Source organism: Carassius auratus, chromosome 45 (genome assembly GCF_003368295.1).
Source record: "Carassius auratus strain Wakin chromosome 45, ASM336829v1, whole genome shotgun sequence".
Taxonomy (NCBI): Eukaryota; Metazoa; Chordata; class Actinopteri; order Cypriniformes; family Cyprinidae; genus Carassius; species Carassius auratus.
The window spans coordinates 17,569,475-17,587,534 of NC_039287.1; the positions used below are offsets into that span (position 1 = coordinate 17,569,475).

Below are 18,060 nucleotides of genomic sequence, written 5' to 3' on the forward strand. Positions count from 1 at the left end.
GGGAACTGGGTATTCCTGTTTGGACAAAGGTTGGATGTCCAGATATCGGATATGTATCTGATTTAAAACCACATTTGGAAAAGGCTCAAAACAGATAAAAAAAAGATAATTATAATAATCAGATCGTTTTTCTTTATACATGTGCAGAAGATCTGATCTGTGTCACACGAGAGTAAAACATCTGATTTAAGACACTAGTAGGACATGCTGCTGAAGCTTTGCTATACGCCAGTGGTTTAGACCGAATCAGACCATGTGGGAGAAGAATAAACAGACCGACAGCACTGATGCGGGGTCTCATGTGTACTCGTACTTTACTCTGTGAAGCAGGTGATGGTTTAAAGATCTCCCGAACATCCGGGACGCTGTAGGGTTTGTTGCGTTTGCGTAGCGTCTGTTTGAGCGTCTCCACACGTCTCTCCACGGCAGCTGCTTGCGTTCGGGTCAGAGTCGACAGCAGAGCGATGCCGTCCTCGCCGTCTGAAGCCGATTCGTCAAACAGCGTCGCAAGCCCCGCCTCCATCAGCCACGCCTCCTCCTGCTCGCCCTCTGCAGAACACATGAACATATGATGCCAGATAAGACTGTGACGTACAGCTCTGTCAAACTCAGCCACTCTGGCTTTATTTTATTCTCCTCATAAATGACTTCAAACCTCTTATTCATCACACGAGTGATATCTGCAGTATGTGTCATAATGTGCTATCATCACAGTCGTGGGGAGGAGGAAAGCATTAATCCAGCTCTGACAGGAAACACAAATATCTTCCTTTTCCGGTAACTTCACAATTGAGACACACAAAAGTTAAGAAAGTCACAGTATGTTGTACCCTTAGGGGCAAACAACTTCCATCGATGTCATGACTGATCTCTGTCTATCAGTGCCTTTAAAAAGTGATAGAAGAAGTCACCTTTATTTATCTAGTGCTTTTAACAATACATGTTGTGTCCAAGCAACTTTACAGTATTAAATAGGAAAAGTGTCAATAATGCAAAATGACAATAGTAAACACTCTTTCTTTTGTTACAGGTAGCATCTCAGTACTTCCTGAAAACAATAATGTGGAAGTAAATGCATGCTCTTCATAAGGTTGCCCAGGTCAAGCAGTATGGTTGAATTTTCCATTTACACATATCTATCTGCAAACAACATGCAAGACCTTTCTCTCTTTTCTCTTCTGTTTCCTGTCAGTTTTCTAAATTTAAATGCAGACGTGTTCTTTCAGTCTTCAAACTCAGAGCTGTGTGTGTGCCAGGAGTGTGGCAGAAATGTAAGTGCAAGTCATGCTTTAATCTTGCTTCACACAGCTTGCTGAACTCAGCAGAAAACATGTTGACACTGACAACATACAAGAAACCCATTAGTCATCACCAACTTTTGCAATAATATTTTACATGGAACAACTCCTGATAATGGTGCAAAGACTTACCACTTGCTTAAAAAAATTGTTTGTTGGGTTTAATGCACATAAAGAGATTTTTGTCTCTACTAAAGCATAAAAAATACCATAATATGTTTGCAGATATTTAAGAAACATGGTAAGTTAACCCCAACGCCAGCGTCCTAGTTTGCACTTGTCAATATTTACGTATATATATTTACATTCCTATTTATCTGAAAAACTATGCTACAGTCAGTAATTGTCCTTTGAAAATATGCGCTCCGGCCCAGAATGTCTGTCATTGTTTTGGTTTGTGAAACCTGCCCACTGCCAGTTTACCCAATTGTATTTCGGCACCCCGGGTTGCCAGCAAATTTCATTTCATTCATCCGTCAAGTGCGCTCGCTTCTGTTGGTGTTGTCAATCTGGCAACCTGCGTGTGCGTCAAATCTGAGGAGCAAGGGCCTGGTGAAAAAAACCCTCTCCAATATTTTGAATTTGGACTGCAAAACCTAGTTCAATGAGCTTTCTGCTTTACATTTAAATTGCTGGTTAGCATTCTCTTGAGCATTGCAGTACACTTTAGAGTTCCTCTGAAACCCTCCACCTTCCCCAGCTCCACCTGTATAGATCTGATGTGTGTGTGTGTGTGTGTGTGTGTCAAAAGAAATAGAATATTCCATTTTGAGCTTGATTAGTTTAATAAATAGATTAATTGTGAGTATAAATACAGCTACCTCTTGGGCTAGTTCAGAACATGCATCCACAGTTATGTGAAAGACTAGTGACCTGACAGCTGTCCAGAAGACGATCATCAACATCCTCCACAAGGAGAGTAAGACACAGAAGATCATCGCTGAATGAGCTGCTGTTCACAGAGTGCTGTATCTAAATATATTCATAGAAAGTTGACTGGAAGGAAAAAGTGTGGTAGGAAAAGGTGCAGAAGCAACGGGGATGACAACAGCCTTGAGAAGATTGTGAGGAAAAGCTGATTCAAGAACTTGAGAGAGCTTCAGAAGAAGTGGACTGAAGCTGGAGTCAGAAATCAAGAGTCACACACTCAGACGTCTTCAGGAAAAGAGCTACAGCCGTCACATTCATAGAACCAACACACTCCTGAAGCAGAGAAAACATCAGAAGCATCTCACCTGGAGGAAGAGAAGAAGAACTGGACTGTTGCTCAGTGCTCCACAGTCCTCTTTACAGATGAAAGTACATTTAGCATTTCATTTGGAAATCAAGATCTGGAGGAAGACTGGAGAGCCACAGAATTCAAAGTGTGTCGTTTCTGAAGTCAGAGATGATTTGGGATCTGTGACGTCTGCTGGTGTTGCTCCATTGTGTTTTATCAAGTACAAAGACCATCGAGCAGGAGATTCTGGAGCACTTTATGCTTCCATCTGCTGACAAGCTTTATAGAGATGCTGATTTCATTTTGTAGACGCACTTTAGCTCCTGCCCACAGTCACAAATTTTTTTGATTGATCTATGAGAAAATATTCAAATTTTTTGAGATACTAAATTGTTTTATTTTCCTAAGCTGTAAGTCGTAGCCATCAGAATTAATACAATTAAAATATTCAGTTTGTGTGCACTGAATCTAGAATATAAGAACGTTTGCTTTTTTGAATTAAAAAAAAAAAACGTTTCCATGATATTATACTTTTTTGAGATGCACCTGTTTATATATTTGTGCTGACAGTCGATTAAAATAATTAACTAATCATATATCTTTTCTGAAATTCATTGAAATTCATCAATTATAACATTTAATATACTTATAATGACAATAAAATAACAGTTTGTGTAGTTCTTTGAAGAACTGTGATCACAGCAGCTGGTTATGATGTTATTCTGGCTGCTTTAAGAGCTGCTGAACATGACGCTGATCTGACACTCATCGTAGTTTCTTAAAACTCTTTACCTTCTCTGACCCACCTCTCTTTATTGAGCTGAGGAGGTGAATCGAGTGTGTTAGATGAGGGAGAGAGTGGTGCTGCTCCAGGTCAGATCTGAGATCCACTGTATGTCAGAATAATGTTCATAAATCTGACTCGTATATAACAAAAACATACATGCACAGTTTTAAGGCAGGTTTAATTGCCTTTTTGAAGCTTCATGACGTATCTGAACTAATAAATCTGAACTGTCATAAATATGTATGCAAATAACATGCCCAGGATACAAAACAAGACTTTTCCGACATGGGTTTTCCATCACCCAAAATTGCACATTAAGAACGAGCGGTTTTTATAGCAAATCACACAGAGGATGCACGTTTTGCTATCAAACTGCATGCGTTTGACGAGTGCAATGACACAGACAACCATATAAACACTTTGGCTTGTCTATACAAAGTTGGAGTGCTCGCCTGCTTTTTGTTTTATAAATATGCCAAAAAAGGAAATTATCAAATGTCAAGTTCATATTCTTTTTTCAGTCCCACTTTATATTAAGTGGCCTTAACTACTATGTACTTACATTTTAATTAATAATTTAGTACAATGTACTTATTGTGTACAGACATGTTTTTACATTGTATGTATATTTTTAAAAAAACTACATGTAATTACATCTGTATTTAATTTGTGTAATTACATTTATAATTACACTGTTGACCCATACTTTACACCTTAACCCACCCTTAAACTTACCCATACCTCCAACCCTCTCCCTAACCTTACCCCTATCCCACCTCAATAGCAGCAAAAGTGTTTTACAATACAATATGAACACAGTAAGTACATTGTACTTATTTTTTATGTAAGTACATAGTAGTTAAGGCCACCTAATATAAAGTGGGACCCTTTTTTCATATTTATTCATTCTCAAATTATTTTATTTCATTAATATTACAAGAATTATACATTTTATTTCAGCAATTGTCATGCATAATTTTAACCAAAACTATAATAATAAATAAATAATACTAAAATATCATTTATTTACAGCTGCGCTTTAGGTTTTGTGTAGATTAATTATTATTTTAATTTAAATGTGATACTCCTCCTCATGTTGTAACGATGATACGGTTTGTCATATTGTCAAAGTTCATAGTTAATAGTTAGTTAATAGTAGGAATTGGTCCCCAAACTTTATAATTAGTGGTAGTTTTTAAAGGCAGTCTTCAATGAAATAATCTAGAAATGTTTTGTTTTCTGTCAGGCTTCAGAGTAGATCAGTCTTGTAGCTGTAGGGGAAACACAGATAAGGAGCGCTGACTCAAACACAGAGCGACGGACGGCTCTTACCATCAGCCACCTTCAGCTGCACCTCCTCCTGCGTCTCCGTGTCTCCGCTGCGCTGGATGATCTCCACCTCTGTGAAGTAGTCCACCATGGCCTGCTCGTCCAGAGAGTCCTGGGAGCTGCAGCGCTGGTACGGTGCCTTACCTGAGCTCCAGCCCAGAGCCGCAGCGGCCGCTCTCCCCCGCTGGACATTGTACTGACCGGTCCTGCGGCTGCGGGAACACAGAGACAGAGACACATGTGAAATCATCACGTGAATGATGCAGCAGTCAGCATTCATGTTCAAACTTTCACTGCTGTCAAGTCAAGTCTGCTTTATTGTCCATAAACAATGCTGTTTGCAGCAGCTCTCAAATCCCAGTAAAGATGACCACGGGTCACTTCACAACACAGAGGCCACTCTAACACTGCACTACTCTGTTTGCACTGGACTCAGTGAATCGTCAGCATCTGACAATAGTTTGGAGGAAATGCATTTTTAATGAGGGGAACTTTGTGATTGTAATGATTGTTTCTGTGGACTGATATTCATCGCCTAGGACTTAGGGTCTCTTTCCAATCTGAACACAAAGATTGCATATTTATAAAAAATCTTTATTATAATATTTCTTACAAGACCAATATGACATGGCTCATCGGGCTCAATAAATGTGCTTCATTTTTATGTATTATTAATATCCCAAAATGATTAATTATTCAAAAACGTATTATTACTATTTATTCCATTATTTATTAAAATGTTATTGCACCTCCTGTGCAGCGGTGTCCTCCAAACAATGCCCAACACACAAACATATAGTCGATGTATCTATGAGTACCATCACCATGTTTCTTACCATTTTTAAACTTGAAGTTAAATTAAATCTACACTGAAAATGATAAAGAAATACACATTCACTAATCTAAACATCATAATTAAATTACATTTATACTCCATTACAATAGTCCCTTTACTGTTACTGCTTTATAAAAAATTATTACAATAATCACAAGAAATATTTTATCAATAAGTTAAGTGAAATCTTTTAGGGGAACAGTTCACTGACAAAAAAAAAAAAAATCATGCTGAGAATGTAACAGGTATTAATTGAAGTAAATTGCTGTTTTGATGCGAGAATCCTCGACTAGCATTATACTGAAGTAAGTGGACTTCAGGGGGAAATGCTACAAAAGTGCATTATATCTGAGCCTCTTCTCATTCGATGCATGACACAGCAGACATGAGGAGTCCCGCTGCTCGCACCGCCAGAGGGGTCAACCAGGAAGTGCGAAAAATAAGCCTCTGTGCTAGAAGGACATAAAGATGCTATTGTCAGCTGATGGTTGAGCTGGTTGTGTGGGGCAGTCTCCAGTTTCTGGGTCACAGCCGCTTTAAGACTGAACCTGTAACTGTGCATTAGCAGCCGGTGGTGGACAAAGAGCACAAGTCAATTTTACTTGAGTAAAAGCAAAGTATTTGATATCAAGATGACCTACAATCTAAAACATGACATTGTTTTGTTCAAAAGAAATAATGGTAAATTAATTGCTAGGAAATTAATATAGAATAGGAAATATACAAAGATAGTTTACTACAGAAAAGCACAGTTCAGTTCAAATACCAACAAAAAAATAAAAATGGTCCAAGAACTGGTAACTTAAACAGGGTTCATACAGATACTGCAAGTTACGATTCTAGGACTTTCAAGGACTTGCACTACTTTTATGGTTTTCATGGATTAAAATCAGATCTCACTTATTAATCAATATTGCTATTCGAATAAATAAACAAATAAAACAAAATTGTAGAAATAAAGTGCAGCACAAGAATGCAATGACTGTGGCAACTTTAACATTTGAAAGGATACTATGGCAAAGTTATCGCTTTACTTATTCAAACAGATTTATTTTTTCATGAATATATGATTGAGCTGAAGAATGAAAGTTATGTCATACACTTGGAAAACTATGAGCTTTATCACGCTCATAGACACTAGAGGTGGGACAATACAATTAGCTCTCAAGCTGATACATGGTTCACTAGAACAAGACAATGTTTTAATACTTTAAGAAAGACAAAATATTTGCCTTTTAAATCACAAAAAGCAGAACGAAAAAATTAATGAGGAAGCAAATAATAATTGGCCTCAAATAAAGTATCAAAACCAAGTACATGGTTTTTGAACAACACTGTTAAATACACAATGTAATATGCCCATATTATAACAAATATTTGGAGAGCACCTGGGGATGTTTTGTGTGATTCAATGTTGTTTAAATCAATCACATTTTAATATGTGGCCACATGCAAAGTAAGAAACTTTAATTTTGAAATTGTGATGTACAGTAAATCACATATTTAGAAATATGTTGATATAGTCTCCTGTTTTGGCATAGATTTAAATGATTTATGTTACAAATCAGAGTTTTCCCAGATGAACGTTAAGCAACCCAAGGAGTTGTTTAACCAGATCTTGAGAGATTTAGTGTCTTTTATCTTCAGTTCATCTAAGGCTGTGGCTGAAGAAAGTTGTAGCTGGTTCTTATTTCTCTTTCTTTCAGTGTTTGTTCACAGTAGAGACCTGCACTCCCGTGGGACCCAGTTTTTATTTTATTTTGCTAAATATTTAAAATTGGTCTATTTTGTTATTGAGGAAAATGTATATTTTTTTGTTTAATGTTAAGGGATACTTGAGCATTAAACAGTAGGCCCTAGACTAATTTTCCTTTGAACATGAAAACAATCAAGGTTTATTATTATTATATAATTTATTAGGCTATACTATAGCCTAATTATTATAGGTATATCTTTTTTATTACATTTCTTACTTTTTTTTTTTTTTTTTTTACTGTATTTCTGTGTTCTAAGTTCCTTGTTCGTGTTCATCCATTTAATTAAATGCAAATAAAATGAAACATTTGTTTATTTTCGGTTTAATTTTTTTAATTTATATAAAAACAGGGGAGCGAAAAATAACAGAGTATCAGGCAGAATATGCAATGTATTAAAAAATGTTTATACGTTTACCCGCAGGATTTTGCGGGTGAGAGCAGGACGAAACTTGATTGTTTGCAGGCGGGAGCGGGAGAAAATTCATCCCACGCAGGTCTCTAGTTCACAGCAGGTGCTTTAATGATTAAAGAATGTTTCAGGAACAGCATACTAGTCTTTAAATAACATTCTACTAACGTTAAGGAAACTGGATATTTTTATGTTCTTGGAATGTTACAAATAAACGTTCTTAGAATACTACATTTTAAATCTGAATTAAGTTGAAAAAACATTTGAGGAACATCATACCCTTTAAAAACATTTATTTTCTATATCAAGAAAACTGGAAATATTTTATGTTCCCAGAACCAACACTAAATATTAGGAGAATATTCTTGTAACAAAATTCAGTTAGCTGGGAACCTACTTTTGATTACTTTATGCAAACTTTGACAAATTCCATGACATACCGTGTTATACAGTAAATTTAGTTTTTATGACTGGATTCTGTGATTTCTTCTGTTTTCTCCACATCATGGAAATCATAGGGCCCTCCTATCCTTTGACCTCTAGAAATTTTATATGAAGTATATAAATCCGCTAGTCAGAACATATGCACTCCTGCCATAACAACACACTAAACCACAGGCAAATTAAGGCAAATAATTCAAAGTCTTATATTATGATGGTGTTCTCATTATATGAGGCAAAGCATGTCTTTCATTATCCAAGTGATTCCAGGCATCACTGAAAATTTCGCTTTCACTTTAGTTCTCCAGTCTGGATGGCATGCTGTGCTAATGCTTATCAACCAAACCTAAAGATACTGCTCACAACTGCTTAACCAATAACCAAAAATTAGGAAAAATGTTTTCTCAAAGTCATACGATATCAATCATCACTGTTCCTTTGGAGTACTCCGTATACATGTCTGTTGTGGTCTAGGGATTGGAACAACAGTACGCTGGCCCGAGCTCAGATCAGACCCCTGCAAACAAGCCTGCACTGGCCCTGTACAGACCCAAAATTTACTCATTGGCAAAACGTTGTCCCCTTTGCACTGGTTCTGCACAGGCAGCCTCCAGGAAGCTTTAGCTTCAAATAATAACGTTTGAAGTCACCATTATAGAGGTAAGCTCCTGCTTTAGTTGGGCTCTTGGCCCTTGAAGTTTTTCTCTGAGTGTTGTAATTGTGTTTCTGAAGCATATTTGTTATAGTAGAAGTTGCAAGAAGAAAAACTGATCTGATGATTTAGTCATTTAGTCATCTGATAGATTTAGTTTTTGGCCTGATTCCCTGATCTCACCCAGACTTTGATCTCTGAGGACATTATTTAGATTTAATTACTTTACATCAGCGTTTCTCAAACTGTGGGATGCGCCCCATAGAGACGTGACAGGTAGGGCGCACCAAACGGGAGGAAATTTTCCTTTTTATGCCTTATATGGTAACGTTAGATCAAATCTTCCAGAATCTGGAGCAAGGCCACACACTAGCCTAGAGAGTGACTGCGGTGTGTGTGTGTGAGTGTTCAACACGTTATCAAGTGTGTATCTATACCACCAGGCCCGGCACCACGAGGGGGCAAAATTTTTGCAGTTTCATTTTTGTATTCATGGTTACAAATGAAATGTTTAACCTTTTGAGCGGTATCCGGTTTGGTCCCAGTTATGGGATTTAGAATGTTCAGTGACGTGACATAACTGCCAGATTCAAATTGTGCTTTCGCGCGTTGGTTGGCGCTGAGCAAGAGACGAACGAGCTCAGCACTGTCATATATAGCAACTATGCAGTGTTTTCAACCTAATAATGTTTATTTTAGGTTTCAGCCATTTAAATACAGATAAGCACTAGTAAAACAATACATTTGGAGTTTGTAAAATACACACTGATGTCTGTGGAAGCAGCAATAACAATCTATTTAAATATAATTTAATGAGTGTGTTATTTACATCAGACAAACATAGTGGAAGTAACTATAAGTTTACTCTATTCTTCTCGGAGTTCACCGGCCACTTTCTTGCATGTATTTCGGGAGAAACTGATGACAGACAGGACTCTCTGAAATGCGTCGCAAAGAAACATGGTGGCACCCATCTCACGTTATAGATCAAGATTATTTATAAAAGGATTTTAAACGACCAAACACACTCACTTACACATTTTTGAGAATCGGAATATCAGATAGTCGATGACATGGTGTGCAAGTTTGTGAATATTTTAAAATAAATATAATGCATCGCAATGGAAACATTAAGGGGGTAATCATTACTAGTCTACATACAGTCTAACCTGCCGATTGGATTTCTCTTTTCTTTTTCTTTTTTCACAGATTGCAAAGTGGCACTTTTATATCTTTTCTATTTTTGAAATTAGTAAAAATTTTGACATGGCTGAACTTTTATTTTCTTTATTTTTGAACTTTCTGTTATTTGATGTATATAGTTTGTTTTTTAGATACAACTTGATACTCTGATACTACTTGTTAGTTCTATAAATTGGAACATGTTAAGGTTGTTGCGCATTTCATTACCATTGTGTTGGGGCAATGGGGGTAGGTGGGGCTTGAAAATTCCCCCTTGCCTAAAGTGGGGAATGACCAAAAAAGTTTGAGAACCACTGCTTTACGTTATAGTAGCCCTAGAATTCAACTGCCTGAAACTTTATCCTGCTTTAATATTTTGAACCTTATTAAGTCATTATGCAGAAATTATTTGGATGGAAACTCACACAGATATCAAGATTCAGTGTATAAACCTCAACAATGGTGACAGTAAACAAAATATTCAGATCAATTCTTAACTTCACAAAACAAGCTTTTCATTGATTGTCATTATTGTTGAGGTTCTTAAGCTGAATCTTGATATCTGTGTGAGTCTACATGATCCTGTCCAAATAACATCTGCATAATGACTTAAAAACATTAAAAATATTAAAGCAGGACAGAATTTCGTGCAGTGGCATAATAGGGCTACTAAAATAAAGTTAAATTATGAATCCTAAATAAATGTACTCCGAGATCAGCCTCTGGAAGAAATCAGTAAATCAGGACATTACATGATGACGGCATCATCAATAAGTAACCATCAGATCAGTTTGTTCTCTCACAACTTTTGCTACAACAAATGTGCTTCAGAAACACACTATTATAGCAGACAGAGAAACATTAAAGTTAAAAAGTCAAGGGTAAAGAGCCTAACTAAAGCAAGCACTTATCCCCATAATGGTGACTTCAAACTTTATTATTTTTAATAAAACAGCGCTAAGGATTCCTGTAGGGTAAGTGAGGGCAGCCCGTGCAGGACCAGTGCTAGGGGGACAACGTTTTGCCAATGAGCACATTCTCAGGGGCCATGCGCTGGCAGTCCGCAAAGGGCCAGTGCAGACGTGTTTGCAGGGAAGTAAAAGTGACTATATAATACATGGATCTCAAATGAAAGAGAGAAATGCTTTTTCCCCTTGCATTTCTTCAACAACCTTTCCTGCATCATAAATGTTGACAAAGCTCGGTTGATGGTTTAGCTATTAACCGTTGGGAACGGAGTGCTTCTCTCAGTGGACTCTACATGCCAAAGGTCAGACAGCACACATCGCAATACAAACGAGTGAAACCCGTGCCCTTGACCGCAGATAAAGAAAGAGGACAAAAGGGTCAAGCGTCACCGTATTTCTTGTTTTACATAAACAAAAGAGGCAGAGCAGCAGACAAAACACCAGCACAACGTGTGTCCTTACAGCAGCTCACGGTCTAATGCAGACATCAGGCTGAAGTTCTGCTGTTAGTATCAATGAAGTCGAGTCAAGGGACAAAAGCCATACAGGAGTATGAGCTGCTGCTATAACAACCAAAAGTGCACCTGTGGAATGTCGCTGAGAGGCCATGTTGTATTTCAGACACCGAGGACATGTGCATTCACGTTCAGGTGATAAAATCAGGCTAAAAAGTGAGCCTCTGAATCACATTTAACTTGCATAATGCAATGCATTCGATGTGAAATTCTGAATATCCATCGCAATATAATACAGAATGGTAGTTGAATTAATTTTCATTTTAAACCTTTATTGCATATGGAGGATATTAATGCAATTAATAAGGTAGCCTATTTATTAATTATGAATAAATAAAAAAAAACTAAACATAAGTATTTAATCAAGAACAGAGTGCAAGTATATCTGTGTAACATAATTCAGTATTTTAAGCAGAATCATAACCGTTGGCCATGTCTAAATCTATTAAAGCTGATGTCATATCAAATGCATTTGATGCATTTTAATACAAAGCACATTTTGTTAACTGTTGTACTTAAAAAAAAAATAAAAATAAAAAAAAAAACATTTTAATTCTATTTGGTTTCGTTCAAACTATAGTGATAGTCTCATATCGTAAGCTCAGTATTGTGTTATATAACACAATTATAACACCCTACATTTTAGTATATAAAGTTAGTTATTTGTTAAGTTAATAGTAAGAAATATTTGTTCCTAGTCATTTGTCCTTCCATGCATGTGTTTTCATGCAACTTCACCTTCCATGTGTGAAACACATCTCTATTGCCATCTAAGAGTTTACAGGTCTCATCAGGTTCAGACAGTACAGCGAGGGGAAACTATTTCCTGTCTGCTTTTGTTTTAGTGCTTCCTGCAGGAAGAATTTAAAGTTGATTCTCAATAACAAAAACATATCACACATAATCTCAGCTTTTATTACATTCAGGTGAATTTTCCAAAACAGACATGGAGGTGCACAAGATCTGTGTGCTGTGTCAATGGAAAAGAGATAAAGGCCAGGCTACGATAAAACTTGTTGATTCTGTACACGGTGTGTACACTGCTGTATGTGTTACTAGCTAACAGAGATGTCTTCAAAGTCATGTTGTTGATTGGGCTCTGACCATCAGAGACATCATCATCATCACAAACAAAGACCAAAAGCATGCAGCACACGCTGAATTAAATATTCATTATGCAATGGTACAGGACAGAAAGTCAAGAGATGTTTCTCAAGTCAGCACAGGTTAAACTCTCCAACACAACACAGGGCTCGAAATTAACTTTTTTACTTTGTAGCACTGGTGCTCCCAATGTCAAAAATGTAAGAGCACTCACCAGAAATTCTGGAACATCACAACTACAAATTATATATGAACAAATTTTATCTTTACATTCTTAACTATACAGATTTTAGATTGGTTAATATTAGTTGTCAATCACTCAGTCACTGCTTTCCGTGAACTATCGCAAGAAAAAGAAAAGGACACTGACAGATTTCTAAAGTTAAGCTCTTCTTCGACGAGGGTTAGGATAGTGTATGCAGTGTTAAAATTTACATACAGCCAACTGCTGGCAGCTGGGGTGTGCGATACTGACAAAAAATTATATCTCAATATTTTCTGGGATTTTATCAATAACAATAATTTGACTGAGTGTAACTGTGCTGATATGTTAAGGACTACAGTGGACAGCTGATTCCTAAAAACTGTTATATTCTTCACATTCTGTAAAGTGGTCAGTTCGCAGCAGTGACATAAATTAATCTTTTCCAATAAGTTCAAATTATACCTTTTAAGGTCATTTTTACCTTAAAGGGGTCATATCATTTTTTTATTATACTGGTTGAAAGTCTCTTCACATCCCGATAGCAATCATTAAGTGTTCTAAATATATATCTGTATATATATATATATATATATATATATATATATATATTCTGTGAAAGGTGTAGGACCAAGAAATGGTCGCTCCGAGCATTGTGATTGACTTTCCTACCTGCCTGTCAGCATAAGTATTTGCATAGCTTTGCGCACCCTGTTTGTGCAGAGAGGATACATCATCAGAGCCTTCACCTAGGCTGTGCGACAGAGCGAGAATGGCAGACTAACATCAACAACCTGGTCTTCCTTCCTCTTATTGTAGTAATTTTACTAACTGTATTATAAAGTTTTCTCACCGGTTAATGACATATGATGTATTGTAGTAATGTTGTCTTTGGTCATCTGGTCTGTGAGCATACATGCGTTTAGGGGGTGTGGCTTTGGACGTCGATTGCAGGGAGGGTGGGATGTTCACTTTCAGTGCTATCAGGCTAAAGTTAGCATTTTACAAGATCTCCTACTGCATCTTTAATGTACTCACTGACGTCACACTGGTCTTCAGGATACATTGTGTATCTAAACCTTTTTTTCAGTAATAAGTCTTTTAAAATTCAAATCTTCCTTTTATAGGCAAAATGATAGAAAATGTATTTTTAAATCAGCTGAACAAAACTGGACAATTTTCAATCTGGTTTCTGACCGGAATACAGCACAGAGACAGCACTCATTAAGATAATAAATCATATTCACTTAAATTCTGATTCTGTCAAAATATCGGTGCTGGTATTACTAGATCTCAGTGCTGCGTTTGACACTGTCGATCATAAAATACTACTAGAGAGACTGGGTTGGGCTTTCTGGGATGGTACTCAAATGGTTCAGGTCATACTTAGAAGGGAGAGGCTATTATGTGAGTCTAGGAGAGCATAAGTCTAAGTGGACATCCATGACATGCGGAGTCCCACAAGGCTCGATCCTTGCACCGCTCTTGTTTAGCCTGTATATGCTTCCACTAAGTCAAATAATGAGAAAGAACCAAATTGCCTATCACAGCTATGCTGATGATACCCAGATTTACCTAGCCTTATCTCCAAATGACTACAGCCCCACTGACTCCCTCTGCCAATGCATTGATGAAATTAATAGTCTTCAGTTAAACAAGGAAAAAACTGAAGTCATTGCATTTGGAAACAAAGATGAAGTTCTCAAGGTGAATGCATACCTTGACTCTAGGGGTCAAACAACTAAAAATCAAGTCAGGAATCTTGGTGTGATTCTGGAGACAGACCTTAGTTTCAGTAGTCATGTCAAAGCAGTAACTAAATCAGCATACTATCATTTAAAAACATTGCAAGAATTAGATGTTTTGTTTCCAGTCAAGACTTGGAGAAACTTGTTCATGCCTTTATCACCAGCAGGGTGGACTATTGTAATGGGCTCCTCACCGGCCTTCCCAAAAAGAGCATTAGACAGCTGCAGCTCATCCAGAACGCTGCTGCCAGGATTCTGACTAGAACCAGAAAATCTGAGCATATCACAGCAGTCCTCAGGTCCTTACACTGGCTTCCAGTTACATTTAGGATTGATTTTAAAGTACTTTTACTCGTATATAAGTCACTAAATGACCTAGGACCGAAATATATTTCAGATATGTTCACTGAATATAAACCTAACAGAGCACTCAGATCACTAGGATCAATTCAGTTAGAAATACCAAGGGTTCACACAAAACAAGGGGAGTCAGTTACGGTTTAACTGTTTAATTAAATGTCTAATCAATTAAGTTAATAAAACTTGAACTTTTTTTTTTTTTTTTTTTTGCAATAATAGGGTCATGTGGAATTATTCTTTTTTTTTTCAAAACTGTTGCTTGTTTTATTTATTTTTTGTGGTTTTATGATGTAATTCAAATGTATTAAAAGTGGTAATCAAATAAAGTCCTAAAACAGTAACTATTTAATTCATCTTTCACAATGTAAACAAATCCTTTCTATTTTTTGGCTAACAAACCTCTTTAAAGAGGTTTACTGTTTAAATTAAAACATGAAACAAACAATGTGTGATATTCTTAGGGCGCTTTTGTCCTGCAACTTGCACATAAGATTAACAAATTATGGATGAATCATGTGAGTTCAGCCACAATGTGGTGTGGCCGTCCTTGTCCAGTGGATTTAATGTTTTTATTTAGTTCACTACGTAAAAGAGAATCTCACAAAAACACTCATGGTTACAGCTGGGTTACATATCACTCCCAAAAACTAAGTACAAATATTTTGCATAAACAAATAGAAGCTTACTTCACAAGACTGTTAAGCACACAATTCTCATTGCCATAATGCAAAAAACTGTGGAGGCAAGCATCCTCGTTAGGGGCCAGTTGAGAGCAGTGCGACAGGCATGTGTTTCATGACGGTTTCTGTTGCAGAACACAGGAAATTAAAGGAACCCACAGACACACACTGGAATGTGCTAAATACCACTGAGGCTGCATTACAGCAATGAACGTCTGGCGGGGAAATTGTCCACACAGGAACAAGTAGGCAAAATATGATTTAAATTACATTAAAATTAAAATTAAATTAAATTTATGCATATAGCAGACGCTTTTATCCAAAGCGACTTACAGTGCTATCAATTTTTACATATCATGTGTTCCCGGGGAATCGAGCCCCCAACCTTGCGCTTGCTTGCTAGCGCAGTGCTCTACCAGTTGAGCTACAGGAACACTTTTTGTGGAACACTACAGGATTTACCCTTTGATTTTTGGCTATGACATAGACACTTGTTTAAACGTGTGTTCGTGTAGATTTTTCATGCTAAATCTGAACAACTGTTCTGTCTGCAAACAACCAGCAGAACACAGATACTAGAGCAAGCAGGCCAGACCCACAAACACTTAAACTAACACACACACACACACACACTCAGGAACCTTGTCCTCAAGCGGTGTGTGCCACTGCGCTCCAGCCGGCAGAATGCACCAGGGACTTCTTCTCGCAGCTGAACGAGGAAGACACCTGCGCTCCGTCTGAGAACACAAATAACAGCCAGCATCCCGTTTCTGCTTGACCGCGCGGTCAGCTCCCGCTAACACTGCACACGACCAGCACCGGCAGCACAGACACACTGCTTGTTCAGATAGTTTGTGTTAGAAACTAGTGACCGACTGATGCAGGGTCTTCTGAAGCCAGAACATGAAGAACATCATCTGTCAGCGAAACTGGTCAAATATGATGCACATGGTTACAGCAGTGACATCCCCTACTAGATTTCGAGTCAGTAAAGACTGTACATCCTAACATTTGAGATAATCAGACAGAAGGGATTAGGTTTACAGAGCTTTACATTCAGATTTTGTAGCTAGTAAACGCAAATCTTAATAGCACTTAACATATAGAGTTTGTTAGCTCAAAATACACAGGTTGTGTTTTCAAGTGAATTTTGATTTATTTTGGAACATATTTATTTAGGCAGACACTTTTATCTAAAGTGGTTTACAAATGCATCAAGTGATTCATTATAAAGAGGCATTAAACACAGGGAGTGCCATTCATTTTAAGTTTCAGACATTGTTTAGAACAGGGATTAGGGAAAACTGAAGCCAGAAACTTTCTTCTTTTTTTCTCGCATCCAAGACACGTTTGTGAATATAACACATTACAGTTCTGTCGTACTGCATCAGCTGCTGACAAACCCAAATCTGTGGTTTACTCTGGTGGTTAAAGACCTGCTGGATTGATAACTGAAGAGTTGTAGGTTTAAATGAAGCAAGTTCTAGTCTCAATAAAGCCAAACACTATGTGGGACACTTTTTATTATGGATGGATGCACTTTGTTTTATGTCTTTTGGACTGTTGGAAAATAAAACCCATTCACGGTGGGAAGAGCCAGGACATTTTTAAATATAACTCTGATTCATCTGAAAGAAGAAAGTCGTATATATGGCTTAAGGGTGAGTAAATTATATAGCCATTTTAATTTTGGGGTGAACTATCCCTTTAAGGCACACACACACAGTCACACAAGCGACAGGATCTGGTTTAAAGACAATATACATGCTCTCTGATACTACAAGATCCCTCAAAAGACAAACTTGTAAATTAACTACATCTGACCACCCACATGTTAAACAAAACAATTGGCACAGCATTATTAGGTTAACAAACTGATCAACAGCATCTCCAGAATGCAGGCGGTCTGATAAAGTTAGGCAGCTCACTAGGTTTCGAGACACAGCCCTAGGATACAGTTGCCATAAATAGTGCACAGCACACCGCTCTGAGTAATAAATAAATGCGATTCCTCACCTCGCTCCGGGAAACTCCGGTTGTTCTTTACAGCCGATAGCTGTCAAAGCCTCGCTGTTGCTGGTGTAAGCGGTCAACACGACACCCTGCTCGTCCTGCTGTCGACTCATCTTGAGCGCAACATTGTTGTGTTAGTTTCAGTGTAACTTCGGAAGAAATGCCGCTGATAGAGCTCCGCCCCCGGGCGTCGACAGGACAGCCAATGCGAAGAGGCGCCTCATGAATATTAATCACGCTCACCCACCGAGGCTTGCTGATTGGCTGAAATGCAGACGTTGTTAAATGATTCATGCATATTAATAGAATTACGTAACCCGACGCTCCAGGAAGGTTCCTTGGCAACCTACGTGAAGTAATAAATATACATAAGAATATGATTCAAATCAATTCAGGGCGGAGACTTTTATTGTTCGAGAAAAAATTCACTGCTCTAAAAAAAAAACAAAGAAAGAAATCTATACAGTTATAAATTAGATTCCAGTTACCTTCACTCAGATCCTCAGAGATGAAATCATATTTTGATACAGTTGCCCAGAGCATATATTAATCCCCAGTGAT

The 18,060-nt window shown here is 37.5% G+C and overlaps 1 protein-coding gene across 1 annotated transcript in view; it reads right to left on the minus strand.

Moving 5' to 3' along the window:
• The window catches only part of LOC113063449 (rho GTPase-activating protein 18-like), a 31,439-nt gene extending 13,767 nt beyond the window's left edge, over positions 1 to 17,672 (minus strand). The window contains exons 1-3 of the mRNA XM_026233855.1: positions 17,503 to 17,672; positions 4,637 to 4,845; positions 314 to 549 (exon numbers count right to left, since the gene is read on the minus strand). Coding sequence (XP_026089640.1) covers positions 314 to 549; positions 4,637 to 4,845; positions 17,503 to 17,612 — 555 coding nt within the window. The 5' untranslated portion in view covers positions 17,613 to 17,672. The remainder of the gene's footprint in view (positions 1 to 313; positions 550 to 4,636; positions 4,846 to 17,502) is intronic.
• Between the last annotated feature and the right edge of the window lie 388 nt (positions 17,673 to 18,060).